General features: G+C 40.7%; 1 protein-coding gene across 3 annotated transcripts in view; it reads right to left on the bottom strand.

The window, feature by feature from the left end:
* LOC130929850 (importin-13-like) overlaps positions 1-18,412 on the bottom strand; it is a 26,236-nt gene extending 7,824 nt beyond the window's left edge. The window contains exons 1-14 of one of the 3 annotated variants that reach the window (XM_057857435.1): positions 18,052-18,412; positions 16,245-16,370; positions 15,543-16,168; positions 15,331-15,471; positions 6,256-6,397; positions 6,022-6,188; positions 5,804-5,924; positions 5,594-5,741; positions 5,248-5,429; positions 1,196-1,222; positions 988-1,134; positions 618-746; positions 375-455; positions 23-160 (exon numbers count right to left, since the gene is read on the bottom strand). In XM_057857435.1, coding sequence (XP_057713418.1) covers positions 23-160; positions 375-455; positions 618-746; positions 988-1,134; positions 1,196-1,222; positions 5,248-5,429; positions 5,594-5,741; positions 5,804-5,924; positions 6,022-6,188; positions 6,256-6,397; positions 15,331-15,471; positions 15,543-16,168; positions 16,245-16,370; positions 18,052-18,147 — 2,271 coding nt within the window. In that variant the 5' untranslated portion in view covers positions 18,148-18,412. The remainder of the gene's footprint in view (positions 1-22; positions 161-374; positions 456-617; positions 747-987; positions 1,135-1,195; positions 1,223-5,247; positions 5,430-5,593; positions 5,742-5,803; positions 5,925-6,021; positions 6,189-6,255; positions 6,398-15,330; positions 15,472-15,542; positions 16,169-16,244; positions 16,371-18,051) is intronic. The other 2 variants (XM_057857436.1, XM_057857438.1) reach the window with 2 other exon arrangements.

Genomic DNA, 18,412 nt, shown 5'->3' with positions numbered 1-18,412 from the left:
AAAACTCGAGATGTGTGCGTACCTGGGATGCCAGGTCCAGCGCGGAGGCTTGTGGGAAGGTACTGTAAATATGGCCCAGCGTCTCGCTCAGTTGAGCCACAAGAGGCCCGAAATCATGAAGGAGGGTTCGGATGGATTTATTGAAAACGCTGCACACTGCCTGGAAAAGTGGAGGGAGTACTGTTTGGATGATTGGGATTATTCTTTGATCCTATCCTCCGTATCTTGCTTCCTTATTATTAATTTCTTTATATATATTTTCCATTATTTATTTAGTATAGAATTTTCAACTGTTTCTGGGACCTTGCTGCGATTTATAAATAGACGTGACTTGACTTGACCAATATTATGAAGGTGAACACATGCAACCTGACCTCCACCACCTCAGAGTCCTCGAGCCATCTGTTGAGGATATTCTGCATCAATGGGAACAGTTGTTGCAGTACAAGCACAACCTGAACACAAAAATACATTGGGATGGAAAATATTTTAGACATTTATTTCACATCCTTCATTTGAACTGTGAGGGCAGTGATCATTAACTAATAGCCTCATCCTGTTCAAATAAATTGGACATCTGTTTATGGATTATGATTGTCTCGCCAAATGGATCTTACAGGGTTACATGTGTTTTGAGAGTTTGGCGGCGAGGTTCTGTCTGAGTGTCCACTGATGTCCAGAGCGCTGAAGAGGCTGGTCAACATTCCCAAGATGTGAATTATTGACAGTTTACTGGCAGGATCGGGCTGCGCACAAAAAGAAGTTCACCGAGTGGAACTGTAGTAATAACATGATCTCGACCTCCAAAGGGTAAAATAATGATCTCATAAATAGATATCACAAATGATATGATTTCATAGAATTACAAACATTTGCCCATGGCTGCACATTGTCTATTAAATTTGGCGAGTATGTTCCATGCACTTTGATTTCCTTTAAATTCAGTTTATAATATTTTTTCTGGATTGCCATGTCTCTGAACTCTACCGCTTGCTGGGCCAGTGTGTCCAGTTGTTGAACATGAGGACCGATGAGGGAGTGCAGCTTCTCCAAAACCTCCTCCTCCGGCAGCGCGGAAAGCAGGAAGCCCAGAGACTGCATTAACCAGATGCACTGGCTACTCTGCACACACAACTAATCATCAGTCAATTTCCTCACTTATGGGATGCTGATCTTTAGCTCAATGTTCACTCACCTTATGGATATCTTTAACCAGCACATCCTATGAAGTTAGACATGTTATTAACATAAATTAATAGGGATAAACGCCTTTCCCTTTGAACTGGGATGGCTGGCATTCAATGAGCATGTTTCAGTGCCATAGACGGTGATAATTCCTAGGTTTGAGTATTGGAAGTGGTAAAACTCGTATGCCAAAGTTACTGTGTGCAAGGGTGTAGTTTTGGTCTCAACAATGGTAGGGATTATATACAGTGGTATGAAAAAGTATCTGAACCTTTCGAAATATCTCACATTTCTGCATAAAATCACCATCAAATGTGACCTGAGCTTTGTCAAAATCACACAGATGAAAAAACTGTCTGCTTTAACTAAAACCACCCACACATTTATCGGTTTTCATATTTTAATGAGGATAGCTTGCAAACAATGACAGAAGGGGGGAAAATAAGTACGTGAACCCTCTGCCTAAGGAGACTAAAAGAGCAATTGAAACCAATTTTGACAAAAAAAAATTAAGTCAGGTGTGTGCCCAATCACTGATGAGTGGTTGAAAGCTTCCCTGCCCACTATAAAACACACAATATCTCCGTGCACACATCAACTACAGTGGGGCAAATACTGTAAGTATTTAGTCAACCACTAATTGTGCAAGTTCTCCCACTTGAAAATATTAGAGAGGCCTGTAATTGTCAACATGGGTAAACCTCAACCATGAGAGACAGAATGCGGGAAAAAAAAAACAGAAAATCATATTGTTTGATTTTTAAAGAATTTATTTGCAACTCATGGTGGAAAATAAATACTTGGTGAATACCAAAAGTTCATCTCAATACTTTGTTATGTACCCTTTGTTGGCAATAATGGAGGCCAAACGTTTTCTGTAACTCTTCACAAGCTTTTCACACACTGTTGTTGGTATTTTGGCCCATTCCTCCATGCACATCTCCTCTAGAGCAGTGATGTTTTTAGGCTGTCGTCGGGCAACATGGACTTTCAACTCCCTCCACAGATTTTCTCTGGGGTTGAGATCTGGAGACTGGCTAAGCCACTCCAGGACCTTGAAATGCTTCTTACGAGGCCACTCCTTTGTTGCCCTGGCTGTGTGTTTGGGATCACTGTCATGCTGAAAGACCCAGCCACGTCTCATTTTCAATTCCCTTGCTGATGGAAGGAGATTTTCACTCAAAATCTCTCGATACATGGCCCCATTCATTCTTTCCTTTACACAGGTCATCCGTCCTGGTCCCTTTGCAGGAAAACAGCCCCAAAGCATGATGTTTCCACCCCCATGCTTCACAGTGGGTATGGTTCAATTCAGTATTCTTTTTACTCCAAAGACGAAAACCTGTGTTTCTACCAAAAAGTTCTATTTTGGTTTCATCTGACCATAACACATTCTCCCAGTCCTCTTCTGGATCATCCAAATGCTCCCTAGCGAACCGCAGACGGGCCTGGACGTGTACTTGCTTCAGCAGGGGGACACGTCTGGAAGTGCAGGATTTGAGTCCCTGGCGGTGCATTGTGTTACTGATAGTAGCCTTTGTTACTGTGGTCCCAGCTCTCTGTAGGTCATTCACTCGGTCCCCATGTGTGGTTCTGGGATTTTTGCTCCCTGTTCATGTTATCATTTTGACGCCACGGGGTGAGGAGGAAGTTGAAAGCCCGTGTTGCCCAACAACAGCCCCAAAACATCACTGCTCTAGAGGAGATCTGCATGGAGGAATGGGCCAAAATACCAGCAACAGTTTGTGAAAAGCTTGTGAAGAGTTACAGAAAACTTTTGGCCTCCATTATTGCCAACAAAGGGTAAATAACGAAGTATTGAGATGAACTTTTGGTATTGACCAAATACTTATTTTCCGCCATGATTTGCAAATAAATTCTTTTTTTTTTTTTTTTAAATCAAACAATGTGATTTTCTGTTTTTTTTTTCCAGATTCTGTCTCTCATGGTTGAGGTTTACCCATATTGGCAATTACAGGCCTCTCTAATATTTTCAAGTGGGAGAATTTGCTTAATTAGTGGTTTACTAAATACTTATTTGCCCCACTGTATATGTAAAACTATGGCCAAGAATGGTATTCATGGGAGGACTCCACAGAAGAAGCCGCTGCTGTCTAAAAAAAACATTGTTGTTCGTTTGATGTTTGCAAAAAGGTGCTTGGACACTCCACAGATTTTTTGGCTAAATATTTTGTGGACTGATGAAACAAAGTTGAATTGTTTGGGAGTAACACAAAACGTCATGTGTGAGGCAAAAATGGAACAGCTCACCCACATCAACTCCTCATCCCCACCGTAAAGCATGGTGGAGGCAGCATCACGATTTATGGCTGTTTTTCTGCCTCAGGGCCTGGACAACTTGCAATCATTAATGGAAGAATGAATTCGAAAGTTCATCAGGATGTTTTGCAGGAAAAACTGAGGCCGTCTGTCAGACAGTTGAAGCTAAGAAGAGGATGGATGCTGCAACAAGACTATGATCCAAAACAGATAAGTAAATCAACTTCAGAATGATTTCAGAAGAACAAAACAATACGTTCGGAGGGCCAAGTCAAAACCCAGACTTGAATGCCCGTTGAGATGCTGTGGCATGAACTAAACAAAGCAATTCATGCCATACATCCCAGAAATCTGACTGTACTAAAGCAGTTTTGTAGAGAAGAATGGGCAAAGATTAGTTCTGATCGATGTGCCAGACTGATCTGCAGCTACAGGGAGCATCTGGTGGGAGTTATTGCTGCCAAAGGGGGGCCACAAGATATTAAATGTGATGGTTCACTTACTTATTTTTCCCCCTTCTGTCATTGCTTGCATAATATCCTCATTAAAATATGAAAACCTATAAATGTTTGGGTGGTTTTCGTTAGATGCTGTTTTTTCATCTGTGTGGTTTTGACAAAGATCAGATCACATTTGATGGTGATTTCATGCAGAAATGTGAGAAATTCCAAAAGGTTCAAATACTTTTTTGTACCACTGTAACAGCAAACCCTGCATGTACTTTTTGGGACATTAATAAGACCAAAAAGATTGGGTGAACGGGGGTCAGGGCTACATTTCTCACCAATATAAACCTTATTAATTGATATGCTAAACCAGGGAAGCTCATTAGGTCGATCACGATTGACCAGTCGATCGTAACGCTAGGAATTCCACCCCCAATTCTTTTTTTAATGTCCATACATTAATTATGATTATGTTGTATGCTGTGTTGTGTGAGCAACATATGAAGTTATGCTGCACCCATCTCTCTCTAAGCAGTTTCTTGCTCATGTTTTTCTGGTACTATAGTTTCCAGCAGAGTTCACTACATTTCTCCCAATTTAGTTAATGTTAACATTAGACAGCACAAACAGAAAGACACTTCTCTCTAAGCAGCTTCCTACTCAACTTTTGCAGGTTAGCAAGTTCACATATTTTAATGTTATGCTAAATCTGATGCAGGTCGGACTTTCAGTCGCAAAATTGGTGATGTGTTTCCCACCTCCACAACATTGGCGTCGTTTTAAATTACTTACAGTGGGTGCTGCTGGCCGAATAAAAAATTCTAATATCCCTCGTCTTCAAATGGGGCGGAGGATGCGGCATGTTGTCGACATGTATTTCTGTTGGGGCTGTGTGAGTGTGAGCGAGCGTGTGTGTGTCGGGGGTGGGTCAAGTAATCAGCCATTCAAACGTGTGTTTGGGGTGGGGGTGGATTCAGCAACTGAAAGAGGGTATGTGTAACTTAGAACATAATAAAAATAATTCACTTAATAATGGTAGGGTCAACTCTATCCTTACAACATATGGGAAGACAATCTAAATTACCTGTATACCTGAACTCATTATACTGTATAATGCATATAAGGTTGCTTAAAGGTTGGTGGGGACAATTTGAGCATCCTGAAAAGTTGGTAGTGTTATGTGCCTACTGTCCCTATGCAAACCTACGCCCTTGACTGTGTGGTCAATGTAAAAATAGTTCATGTTTAGAGCAGATCAAGCTATCAATGTCAATGGCAGCCAATGTTAAGTTAATTTTACAAAAGTGATTTGTTGGACAGAGTGACGTTGTATGACCTGGGACATGTTGAGAATATCCTGAGCGTAAGGCCCGAGGTCGTGTCGACACTCCCTACAGATCCTCTTCAGAGTAGAAACGCTGGACACGGATAGCTCGGCCCTGGTGAGACCCCGCAGCACCATTGGTAACATCCCACCGAGCATCACCGGGTGGTCCGACAGCCATTCGGCCAGGGATCCTCGACAACATCGGCAGATACAGTGACTCGATACAAGCGCTTGTAAAAGTAGTGGCTATAATCTAATCGGCTGAGATAGATGTCCAATCATTTCAACTGAGTCAAGTCAAAATGCATTGGACGTCCATTGCCGTTAATCAGGCAAGAAAGTATACTCCAGGCACCTATTGTGTACATGACCGTGTCTGCCAACATGACGTTACTGATGTTGATTCTTGGGATCAGGGCAATAAGACCTGGGATGACATCTGAGTAGTTGACATCGATGGTCTCCGCGATGGATTGGAAGCCAAACAGCAAAGCCTCTGTGTCCTTGAAAGCAAATACTCAAGCCAGTTCTTTTGGGCTTTTAACATAAGAAGTGGTTGTATTACCTGCCATTCCGTCAAGTGTCGGGGGTCCATCAGCTGCCTGCCCAAGCGGTCATAAAGGTTACTGAGCAGCTCGGCTCCCAGCATTTCATAGACGTACATCAATGTGTCTGAAATGTCCACTCTTTAAAGGAAAATATGGAGTCCTTAGACACTTCTTGACATCCAGACCTACTGCAGAACTCCTGTCTATGATACGATAGAAACATGTCCGATCCCACCTGTAGATTCTGAACTGTTCCTTGTCATCTGAACTCCAGGAATTGTACTCTTCTTGGGATGGATAGTGAGATTTATATACTAAGACATCCACCAGCTGGAAGTAAACGGGCCTGTAGACTTGCAGATAAATGGTCTGCTTCTCCTCTTCAAATGACAGGATGTCATCCTAAACACAAACATAAGAAGAACGTGATTTGGTTTTCAGATTCCCAGTAAGCGAGTTTGCTCCTCACCTGCAAGGTGTACCAGAAAGTGAGCGTGAGGGAGCTGCTGGTCTCGCTGACTGGGTACTGACCAGGAATGCCAGTACAGAACAGAATCATGTTTACCAAGGCCAGGTACTGTTGCCAGTGGTCCACTTGCTCCAACAAAACCCTGACACACATGCACGCGCACACACAAGACCCAGAACATTCTTGGCTTTATGTGTTTTATACTCAACTCGTTCAACTATAACTGAACTGTGATTGTATTATTGTAAGTTGTAACTATTGCAAAGTAAAGTAGCTACTGTATAAAACATAAGTTTGTAATTGTCCCAAAAGCATCTTGTGGTTGCACAAAATATGACGTGTAGCTGTACTGAATAAACTTGTCGTTGTAGTGAAAATAATTGGGAGTAGTAAAACAGACATTTTGTAATTGTAACAAGAGCATTTCATAGTTGCACAAAAGATAAATGGCAGCTAGGGGCGGAAGTTAGGGGGGGACTGGTGGTGCTGCCTCTGAGAGGCCCGGATTTCGGGCATAAAGGGGGCTTGGCTGTAGAGCTTAGATCAGGCCTAAAAAATCCAGCCCAACCCAGCCTGCGGGTATTAAAGCCCGACTCGGCCCGAGCCAAATCAATTAACTTGATTTGCAGGCCTGAGCCCGAGAATTTTTTTTTTTTAATTATGTTTTACAGTGCCTTGCAAAAGTATTCGGCCCCCTTGAATCTTGCAACCTTTCGTCACATTTCAGGCTTCAAACATAAAGATATGAAATTTAATTTTTTTGTCAAGAATCAACAACAAGTGGAACACAATCGTGAAGTGGAACAACATTTATTGGATAATTTAAACTTTTTTAACAAATAAAAAACTGAAAAGTGGGGCGTGCAATATTATTCGGCCCCCTTGCGTTAATACTTTGTAGCGCAACCTTTTGCTCCAATTACAGCTGCAAGTCGTTTGGGGTATGTTTCTATCAGTTTTGCACATCGAGAGACTGACATTCTTGCCCATTCTTCCTTGCAAAACAGCTCGAGCTCAGTGAGGTTGGATGGAGAGTGTTTGTGAACAGCAGTCTTCAGCTCTTTCCACAGATTCTCGATTGGATTCAGGTCTGGACTTTGACTTGGCCATTCTAACACCTGGATGCGTTTATTTTTTAACCATTCCATTGTAGATTTGGCTTTATGTTTTGGATCATTGTCCTGTTGGAAGATAAATCTCCGTCCCAGTCTCAGGTCTTGTGCAGATACCAACAGGTTTTCTTCCAGAATGTTCCTGTATTTGGCTGCATCCATCTTCCCGTCAATTTTAACCATCTTCCCTGTCCCTGCTGAAGAAAAGCAGGCCCAAACCATGATGCTGCCACCACCATGTTTGACAGTGGGGATGGTGTGTTCAGGGTGATGAGCTGTGTTGCTTTTACGCCAAACATATCGTTTTGCATTGTGGCCAAAAAGTTCAATTTTGGTTTCATCTGACCAGAGCACCTTCTTCCACATGTTTGGTGTGTCTCCCAGGTGGCTTGTGGCAAACTTTAAACGAGACTTTTTATGGATATCTTTGAGAAATGGCTTTCTTCTTGCCACTCTTCCATAAAGGCCAGATTTGTGCAGTGTACGACTGATTGTTGTCCTATGGACAGACTCTCCCACCTCAGCTGTAGATCTCTGCAGTTCATCCAGAGTGATCATGGGCCTCTTGGCTGCATCTCTGATCAGTTTTCTCCTTGTTTGAGAAGAAAGTTTGGAAGGACGGCCGGGTCTTGGTAGATTTGCAGTGGTCTGATGCTCCTTCCATTTCAATATGAGGGCTTGCACAGTGCTCCTTGAGATGTTTAAAGCTTGGGAAATCTTTTTGTATCCAAATCCGGCTTTAAACTTCTCCACAACAGTATCTCGGACCTGCCTGGTGTGTTCCTTGGTTTTCATAATGCTCTCTGCACTTTAAACAGAACCCTGAGACTATCACAGAGCAGGTGCATTTATACGGAGACTTGATTACACACAGGTGTATTCTATTTATCATCATCGGTCATTTAGGACAACATTGGATCATTCAGAGATCCTCACTGAACTTCTGGAGTGAGTTTGCTGCACTGAAAGTAAAGGGGCCGAATAATATTGCACACCCCACTTTTCAGTTTTTTATTTGTTAAAAAAATTTAAATTATCCAATAAATGTTGTTCCACTTCACGATTGTGTCCCACTTGTTGTTGATTCTTGACAAAAAAATTAAATTTCATATCTTTATGTTTGAAGCCTGAAATGTGGCGAAAGGTTGCAAGATTCAAGGGGGCCGACTACTTTTGCAAGGCACTGTATTTCTAGGAAAGAAAAAAAAAGCAACGAAATGTTTTGTTTTATCTGTAGGCCAGAGCCTGAAAAAAACTCCGAAATTTTATGTTTTATATGTGAAGACTCAGGAGAAGCAGGAAATGCGGGGATGCGATGCGTGGTTGCATTTTGTGTGATCACATTTGTGACGATGCCTGTGCATAATGACAACAAATTAAAGCCTGTCTCTTGTAACGACTTCTCCCAGTTAAACAAGACTGTAAGATGGATATTCAATAAACTTTTATATATTTTATATTTGTGTGTCTGTTCTATCAAGCAGATAGTGGATTTGACATGTATTTTAATCTCTTCGATTGATTTGGCAGGAAAAAAACGCAGGTTTTCACAATGTTTAAATAGTCTACATATTTTTATGATCACTAAAAATTCTTTTATACAACAAAATAACCAGGGGTGCACATATTTTTTTGCCCAGGTTCTCAGAGGAGGACCTAGAGATGTTACTTGGTCCTCATTGAGGTTGAGAGCTGACCCTCCTGATGCGATAAAATTATGACAAGCTTTACTTAGAGCCAATTACCTTTAATTAATTATCTTTACAATTAACGCTTGATTAACATCAACTGGCACAACAAAATTGCCATTACTTTGAAGTGAAATGTAAAGAAATAAACAGGGGTGTGCATATTTTTTTTGCCTCCCACATTAACTCCAGTCCTTTGTAAAAGTGGGATGTCCATGTTTAGCATGTTTAGCTCTGTGAAATGCGAGCAAAAACACGTTTATCAGTGCATGGTGCTGTTCTTCATTAACGTTATTCCGCCACTTGTGCGTGGGGAAGAGTGGGGTCCTGTCTGACATCGATAGTTTGCTTAATTGTCACATGCTCTCTGTTTTTTTCGTGCTTTTCAAAGTTTGGATGGCTGAAATTCTTTAACCCTACATAAAATGCACTGCTCTTATCAGCGACATTGGGATTCTCACGGCAAATTTTGCACCACATTTCCGTGCGAGCATCATTTGCTTCTAGCCATGGTACCTCCTGCAGCCACTTTTCAGCAAAAGTCCTTTTTTCGACAGCTTCGGTGATGTCTCTGTCGTCTCTCTGTCTTTTGACGGGGGTGGGGGAACACGGAAATAATTACTCAGTGGGGCCTGCCTCTTTGACATTTTGAGTAGTGATTTTCTCGTGTTCGCCGCAAATACAGTGGTCAGCCATTGGTACGCAAAAGCATATGGAAGCCGTTGAGGGCCAGCTCGTTTGTCTACGTCCAGTACGCATGCGCGCATGCGAACCACTTACGTGCACCCCTGGAAATAACGTTGGAAAAGTTTGTTAAATATATTTCTCGTAAGAGAGCAAAGCACCACATTTGTTTACATTCAGCGAAGCCGACACAGGTTTTTGTATAGTAGCTTCAACAATAAATTTGAAGCCTTTCCATACCCCACTCCTAACACGGTGCATATTTTTCTTTTAAGTTCCCCCATCTTTAGTTTGTTTTTCACTTCATGCTGCTTCATATCGAAAAGGAAATACCAGGATGCGGACTCGCGGAGGGCGCCAGGGCTGAGGGGAAGATTAAAAAGAGGGCGGGGCCACAGCATTCATGTGCGCAGGCATGCACATCGCCTTCTCTGTTTTGTTTTATCCAAAGTATTTATTTTATAACAACTATTTCTTAGCTTAACATCTATAAATCATTTTAGTATAAATATATGAATATATACCCTAATTTTCTGACTATAAACCGCTACTTTTTTCCCTCATTTTGAATCCTGCGGCTTATAGTCCAGTGTGGCTTATCTGTTGATTTATTTGAGTTAATAGGTAACACTTTATTTAACAGCGGCATCATAAGGCTGTCATAAGAACATCATAATTATGACATGACACTATCATGGGCATTACTAAATGCTTATAACAGATGTCAATATGTGTCATGTGGCATATTATGTCACTAAATCCATTTATGTCCAGCTCAGATCTTTTACATCCATTCAAAAGTGAGATAATTTGCTGGATGACACTAACCGACATCTATTATAAGCATTCATTAATGCTTATGATAGTGTCATGTAAAAATTATGACAGTATTATGGCACCACTATCCAAGAAAATGTTACCAAATACCATAACTAGCAATTAATGAAACTGGAACAGTAACTGAAGAAATAATTAGCACAGAACATGACTGTTATTTACATCTGTAGCGCCGGCATGCATGCTAGGAGGAATGTTGGATGAAAACAGTGTTGAGAGCAGGTGGCAGCAGAGGTTGACTGTCTACCCCAAGGAAGCAATGATGGCCAAATGAAGCTTTTAGAGACAATAAGGCTTTGCAGCCAATTGGTTCAAAGCTTAATGGTGGTTCATTTGGTCTCATGACAGTTTTATGGTGCCATTGTCAAATGAAGTGTTACCAGTTAATATCTTTTGGTGTAAATATCCCATAATACAATGAGGACAACTGCGGCTTATAGTCCAGTGTGGCTTATTTATGAACAAATGCCGTTTTCATGTCAAATTTGTGGCTGGCGGCTTATAGTCAGGTGCGCCTTATAGTCCAGAAATTACGGTATTTATTTTTAAAAAGTTGGCGCGAGAGAAGTCCGGCCGGACCTGACCCGAACGTAAATAATTGATTTGGGCCCGACCCGGCCCAAAACTCGGGTCGGGTTCGGGCTCAAGATTTATGCTCTACTTGGGTGGGCGAGAGTATGTCCTCAAACCGGGCAACAGATAAACAGGTGTTTTGGGACAGTTGGCCATTCGTTTTTCCTTCTAATGTTGGAAAACAAGCCCAATTTTTATGTGTGTTAACAAAAAAAAAAAGAGAAATGAATCATCTCCCGTTTCCCAATTAAAAACCGCTAATTCAATAACGGAAACAAGCCTTAATCCATCTTTCAAAAAAAAAAAACAAAAACAAAAAAAAAAAAAACAGAAAGATGAAGAATCAAGAATACAAACCAAAAACAAAACAAAACAAACACAAATATGGCAGGGGGCATAAACATTTAAAACATTACAAATCAGTGAAAAACAAACAAACAATGAATAATGCTGTAATCAATTATTCACAAAGTTTTTCACAAATATTGTTTTTTCCGCTTTTAGGTTAGATTTAAAAAAAAATATATATATAAAATATTAATAATAAAAACACTCATTCTTGCGATCCTTACAGAAACAAAAAATGACATTTTCCCATTTGAGTTTGAAGTCCACATGTAGGTTCCTGATGATGAACTTGCAAAGTTCTTTCCAAAACTTATTGGAAAAAGAGCAGGAACAAAAAAGGTGCTGAACTGTCTCTGGATGATTTCCACAGAAAAATACAAGTTTGTCTCAATGTCCCGCTTGATAGTATCTATGGATAATTTTGAAAGCGACTTCTTTGACCTTACTTGTCAACGGAAACATATTGGGGATAGTCCATACCTTAGACCAAATGATATGTCCAACATATTGATTCCAAAAAGACTTAAGATATGGTGTGGATCTAATCTCATTCTGAAATAGAGATCGAGTGTATCTATTCGAATTTTTGTAATGTAGTTAACATAATTTACCCACACTTGAATTTAGTATATTTGGAGGAGATACAGTTTGAAATGGCATGGTTACATTTCTGCACAGCATAATGAATCCTGAAGGAATCCAGTGTTTCCCACAAATGAACGAGACCGTGGCGGCCCGCCACAGTCTCGTTTGGGCCCGCCACAGTCTCGTTTGCACCCCCCCCCCCCGCCGATTAAAAAAAAAAAAAAAAATAATAATAATCAGATGCGTCAGTCAGCCGATTACACAGCTGTAGCCCACTCCACTCTACTACCAGGTAGTAGAGTAGTATTTTAGAGTAGTATTTTATTTATTTATTTAAGAGACGCAAGGGGAACGAGTAGGAAGAGTGGGAGAACGAGCGAGATAGCGAGAGATAGCGGTCGCATGTCTTAGCAGCCCGCTGTTATTTTGTTATTGTTTTTCTTTATTATTGTTACCACAATCAAATGGGTAAGCAAATACAGACTTCTCTCCTTCTTCCCCATATCCGGGGCATTACAATAGTTTGGATCGGACTTTTCGGCGAAAGTGAGCGGTGGACGGCCGTCTTGGACGGAAAGCAAACTTTGATTGAACTTGCGCGGAGAGGCGGGGCCCAAAATAAAGCCTTGCTCTATTTTCAGAGCGTTGGTCACAGTAAAATATTTATTAGTTCAAGCAGAGTAAAATGATACATATTCACGGTACAAGAACGTCGTTTCCGTGTCCATCGATTGGTAAGAAAAGGCTGTTTGTACGAGTGACGTGTGGGCGCTCCCGTCAGGGGGACATTTCGCGTGGAGTGGCTATTTTTCGGCACAACACCGGCGCGCCAACTTCAGACAATTACGGCTGACGAAACTTGGATAAATGCGCCCCCCCCCCCCCCCCCCCCCAATTTCGCGAGCTCTGGGACACTCGAAAAATGACTCTCATACCTCTCCTTGCTAAGTTAATGGTACCTCGATGTGCGTTTGTGTGGAAATTTAGTTCACGAACAACGGGGAAAAAACTATTCACCTTCTCACCGAATCAAGTAAAAGTCTTTACACGGCTATTAGAATTCCCCCAGTCCTGTAAATGGGTCAGTTGACAGAAGGACTGTTATTGTTGCGGTAATGTAGTACTTATGAGGGTCAAATAAAAAGGAAAAAGGAGGACTACGACGGCGGTCTGAAACCCGCGGCTCTCGGGCCGCATGCGGCTCTTTAGCGCTGCTTCGGAGCTGTTTTCTTTTCGTCTTTTTTTTAATGGAAAAAGATGGGGGAGGGAAATATATTTTTTGTTTTAATAGGATTTCTAGGAGGACAAACATGACACAAACATTCTTTCAATTCATTAATATTGTAATGAAGTTAAACTTGTGGTAGCATCGTACAACAGAGTAGTCACGTGGTGTGCTATAGGATCCACTGCAGGGAAAATAAACATTTAATCATGAAGGCTAATTATGTATTTCTAGCCAACTTAGTGATTTTTATAGTAGGCTAATATAGCTAGTATTGATAATTATAAGGCTTGTACAAGGCTTTTAATTTTTTGCTGCTCCAGACATACTGTATCAGTTTTTTTTTTGGGGGGGGGGGGGGGGTCAAATATGGCTCTTTCAACAGTTTGGGTAGCCAACCCTGAGTCACTACGAGATGTAAGTCATACTATTGCTACGAGAAAAAAAGTCGCATTATTACACAGGGTAACGTAGCTGTAATCAGCTACGCATTTTACATACATGTACCGTAGCTGAGAGCTATAACATCTGCCTCGCTAATGAAATATTTCAACTATATCTTTGTTATGGTTCTTCTTGGGGGAAAAAAATAATGAACAAAAAAAAATAAATTCGCCGTGGCATGACATGACTCAGACTCCCACCACCACCGTTTCAAAAAATCCTATGGGAAACACTGGTCAGAGACCCTCCCACCACAGTCTCCTAAAATCCTGTGGGAAACACTGGAATCGCATCATAAACAATAGCATATTGCTGAGGTCTAACTGGTAACTGAAAATAATCAAAAAACTCCGCGTAAGACTTCAGGTGCCCGTTGCAATTAAAAAGTTGTGACACAAAAATGATTTTCTTCTGCATCTAATTGTCCAAGAATAAAGATTTGTTTTTGTAAAGAATTCAATAAGCCATGACCCGGAAGACAATGCCTTGTTGAAGAAGAACTTTTTCCGGGTCAAGGCTCATCTTAAAAGCGAACTCGTAGGAAAACAAATATTGAAGGATATAGATATAGAAGGAAAAACAAACGGCCAAAAGGTACACGGACCGCCTTGATAGTTCTTGAAGTTTGGGAATCATAACTTTATAGACTAGTCTATGCGCTTTATAGTGCCACCTATCGGATGGAAACGGAGGTGTTTTGAGACACGTGAAAATTGTCGGCTTGTTGTGTGTGAGAAAATCTTGGTCAGGCATCGAGTGACGTTTGTCTCAAAAATAAATGCGCGTGTTCGCTGTTAAAAAACACAGCTCCAACAAGTCACAAGCAAAATTGAATACTTAAAAAATGTCAAGTCATGATAATTGCACGCACATCATTAAAAAAACACGTGAAATTTGCGGAAGTATTTGTGGATTTGAAAATTACATGTGGAAAACGCGGACGTATTTGTGGATCTGAAAAACACATGTGAAAATGACTAATGTATTTGTGAGAATTGCGGACGTATTTGTGAATTTGAAAAACATGTGTGAATCGCGAATGCGCTTGTGTGTGAAAATTTGAACGTTTCTTGTTATGTTTGTCTCAAAAAGAAATGCACGCGGCCGCCGATTCACAAATACAATTCGAATGTTTGCAAACAATAATTCATGATGAGTGCACGCACAACATAAAAAAACACGTAAAACTCACGGATATATTTGTGGATTACAAAAACACATGTGAAACTCATGAATATATTTGTGGATCTCGAAAACACATGTGAAAATCTTGGATATATTTGTGCATCTACAAAAAATATGTGTGAATCGCGGATGTATTTGTGAGAATATTTTTGAGACAAATCTCTCCCCATACAAAACAACCTATGATGATACGTTGAGCTTGAAATTTCTCTGCCCTCCCCCATTGGATGGTCCACCCTGGGGGCCTGTTGATACCCATTGTTCACATTTGTTTCGTCACTGCTTGCAGCTATACCAAATAAATGTTTAGCTATAGCAAAAATAAGTTATAGTTGTATAATAACTTGTATTTGTATAAAAAATAGAACTCGTAGTAACTGAATTGTGTGTGTACCTGCAGTGTGTTTCACCCATAGAGACAGCAATTCTGCAGATCCCGTGTGAGGTCTCCATGTCCCCGTCTTGGACTGCTGTCTTCAGTTGATCACGGAGCCCCAATACCAGAGGTATTAGGCTCAACAGAGCGTTGCTGTACCTGTTGTCACATATCCACTCAAGTCACAGTGACAAGTTTTTAATTAGTGTTCTATGTCGTACATTTGTTACCTCTGGCAATCAGGTTGTGTGAAGACATTAACTATCGTCTCAACGGCTGTGTCAAACAACTCTGAATCGGATAAAGTCGTGAAGCAATCCTGAACAAGTTCCTGCGTTTCCCCGAGTGGCACGTCCAGTCCCAGCCAGCTAGACAAGCAGCGTAGCACCTTCTCTTTCACCTTCATCGATGAGTCTTTGCTCTGGAGGAGCTGACGCAACAGTGGACACACTGCGCTCCACTCCCCAGCCAGGGCTTCCTTTAGTCGGGCGCGACGAGTCCGCTCCAGCCGGCTGGTCTGGAACTCCTCGGGAAGTACGATGAGGAGTTCCAGCAAGGCCAGACAGTGCAGCTGAGGGTCTTGCGTGGGCCCAGAGCCTTCTTGGCTCTGAGGTTGGAAGGCTTGCACCATGTCAGCAACTGGCTGGGACCAGACGTGCGGAATTAAGTTTAGAGCCATTGAGGCCAGTGCAACGCATAGTCTCGTCAACACCATTTTAGGCCCAGAAGAGAAGTGCAAAATGTGGGAAAGGAGCTGAACTCTCAGGTGCTCATGTTGGTCTGCAGGAAAGTCATTCCAATGAGAGGAGATCTTGACATGGAGCGTGCTGGCGCCAAAGAACTGCACCTCAGGGAGCTGTGGACCCAACAAAAATAATGAGTGTCCAAACAAACTCGTCAACGGAGCTAAAGTTTTAAGAAGATGAGGGGACCTTTTCCGGGCTTAGCAAAGCCCAACAGAAACACCACGCTTGAGCAGACCCCTGAGCTTGGGTCAGCCACTTCTGGGCCGCATTCTTACACTCCATGTCTGGGTCAAAATAAAGCTGGTAGAGTGCCTGCAACACAAGTGGGGGGAAGGTGGTCTCTGTTCTATACTTTCTTTTGTTGTGCGCTACAGGTACGTTTTCATCTATGTAACTTGAAGAACCACTTGATTGCAGAGTGTAAAAAAAATGTGGCTGCTATTAATAGAACAGCATCTGCTATTAGTTGGTATCATGTTACAGAAATGTCTGTTGGACTTTTAACTCAGCCAACTGTCGCTGTACACTGCTTTTGTTTAAACAATTAACTGTTTTTACTATGCAGGACTGAAGGGAAGGCTTACACATGATTTGATTAGATGTTTATACCATGAGCAGACATCAGAAAACACACAAAATAGAAGGAAACTATTAAGCTGAAGGCAGTACTGATCTTCCTCAAAGTCATTTTTAAAGTATTTATTGGTCCTGCTTTTTTGTTTTAAAAAATGAAAAAAGTTCCAAACAAAGACTTAAAATCATAAAATTGGGATTAAAAAGTTAATCAGAAAACCTAGTCGGTTCTATAACAAATTCTTAATATTTTACAAAATGGAACTGAATAGCTAAAGCTGAACTTGACAAAACACTTCATGTAAGAAAAACAATCAAAAGCAGACAAAAAAACAAACAAACAAACAACAATGATTCACCAAAACAACAAGAGTCCTTATTTTCATTTGTTTCATGGTGGTAGCGGCAGGAAAAAAAATGCAGTTCTCCTTACTATGATGTCATTCTAAATATTCCATACAGGAAATACACCAATTTAAAAAACAAAATATGAAATAATGAAAATTTGAATAATAATAATTAAAACCAAAAACTAACCGAAAACAAAATAAAAACAAATAAACTTACTTTAAAACTAACTAAACCCAAATAATTGGAAAAAATAACATTTAAAATAAAATAAAACAACAAAATATTATCAATATTCTCCAAGTGTTGTATGTAGGCTCTCTTGGGATCACAGTTTTTGTTTATTTATTACATTTATTTATTAAATCTAATATTATACATTTTCTTTAAGAGCAGGTACTGTATGTTATATTCAAGTCTTAAGTAGAATACATTTCCATTTAATCCTATGACAATTTTTTTTTTTTTTTTTTTGTATGTATGTATGAATGTTGTTTAACTTTTGAATGTACAAGCCCAGGGGTCAGTAACCCAAAATGTTGAAAGAGCCATATTGGACCCCAAAAAAAAAAAAAAAAATGTCTGGAGCAGCAAAAAATTTAAAACCTTATACTGTATAAGGCTTATAGTGAAGGCAACATATGCTGTATGTATATTAGCTATGTTAGCCTACTATCAAAACGATTAAGTTGGCTACATTTACTGTACATAATGAGCCTTCATGATTAAATGTTTATTTTCCCTGGAGTGCATCCTATAGAGACTGACGCACCACGTGACTATTCTGTTGTACGATGCTGCCTCAAGTTGAACTTCATTAACATATTAATTAGAAGAATAATTGTGTCATGTTTGTCCTCCTACAGAAACCGTATTAAAACAAAAATGTATATATCGCTTATCGTTTTCCATTTTCCAACAGTTTTGAAAAAGCTCCAGCGAGTCACTAGGGCAGCGCTAAAGAGCCGCATGGAGCTGAATTTAAAATGAGGCTATGGTAACATGTTTTTCCTCGATTTATCATCTTTTCCACATTCAAACACAAAGGCAAGGAGAATTCCGGGAAACTTACCGCCTCAACATTCTCCACTGTCAACTCCTCAGCATGAATGGCCCTCTCCATTGGTTGCAACATGTCAGTCTCCTCATGTTGCTTCTGGACATCCATTAGGAATCACTCTTGATCGGAGAGCTAACAAATACTTGTAGTTCAAATGCGCACAGCGGCCTCCTGAGTGTGTAAATAAAGCAGAGGTCACCGAGTGTCAGGTGACCTCATATTGACCTGTTGTTGGAATCTTTAAGTCTGTCCTACAAGAATACCATTGTCGAATGACCGAGGCGTATTTCTTAGCACAACGTCCACTCTCATGGACGTTTTTTTAAAAAACTACAAAAATAGCTTCGGTCATGCTTGTGTGTGTGTGTGTATA

Source organism: Corythoichthys intestinalis, chromosome 14 (genome assembly GCF_030265065.1).
Source record: "Corythoichthys intestinalis isolate RoL2023-P3 chromosome 14, ASM3026506v1, whole genome shotgun sequence".
In the NCBI taxonomy this organism is placed as follows: domain Eukaryota; kingdom Metazoa; phylum Chordata; class Actinopteri; order Syngnathiformes; family Syngnathidae; genus Corythoichthys; species Corythoichthys intestinalis.
This window is presented reverse-complemented; position numbering and strand designations above follow the sequence as displayed.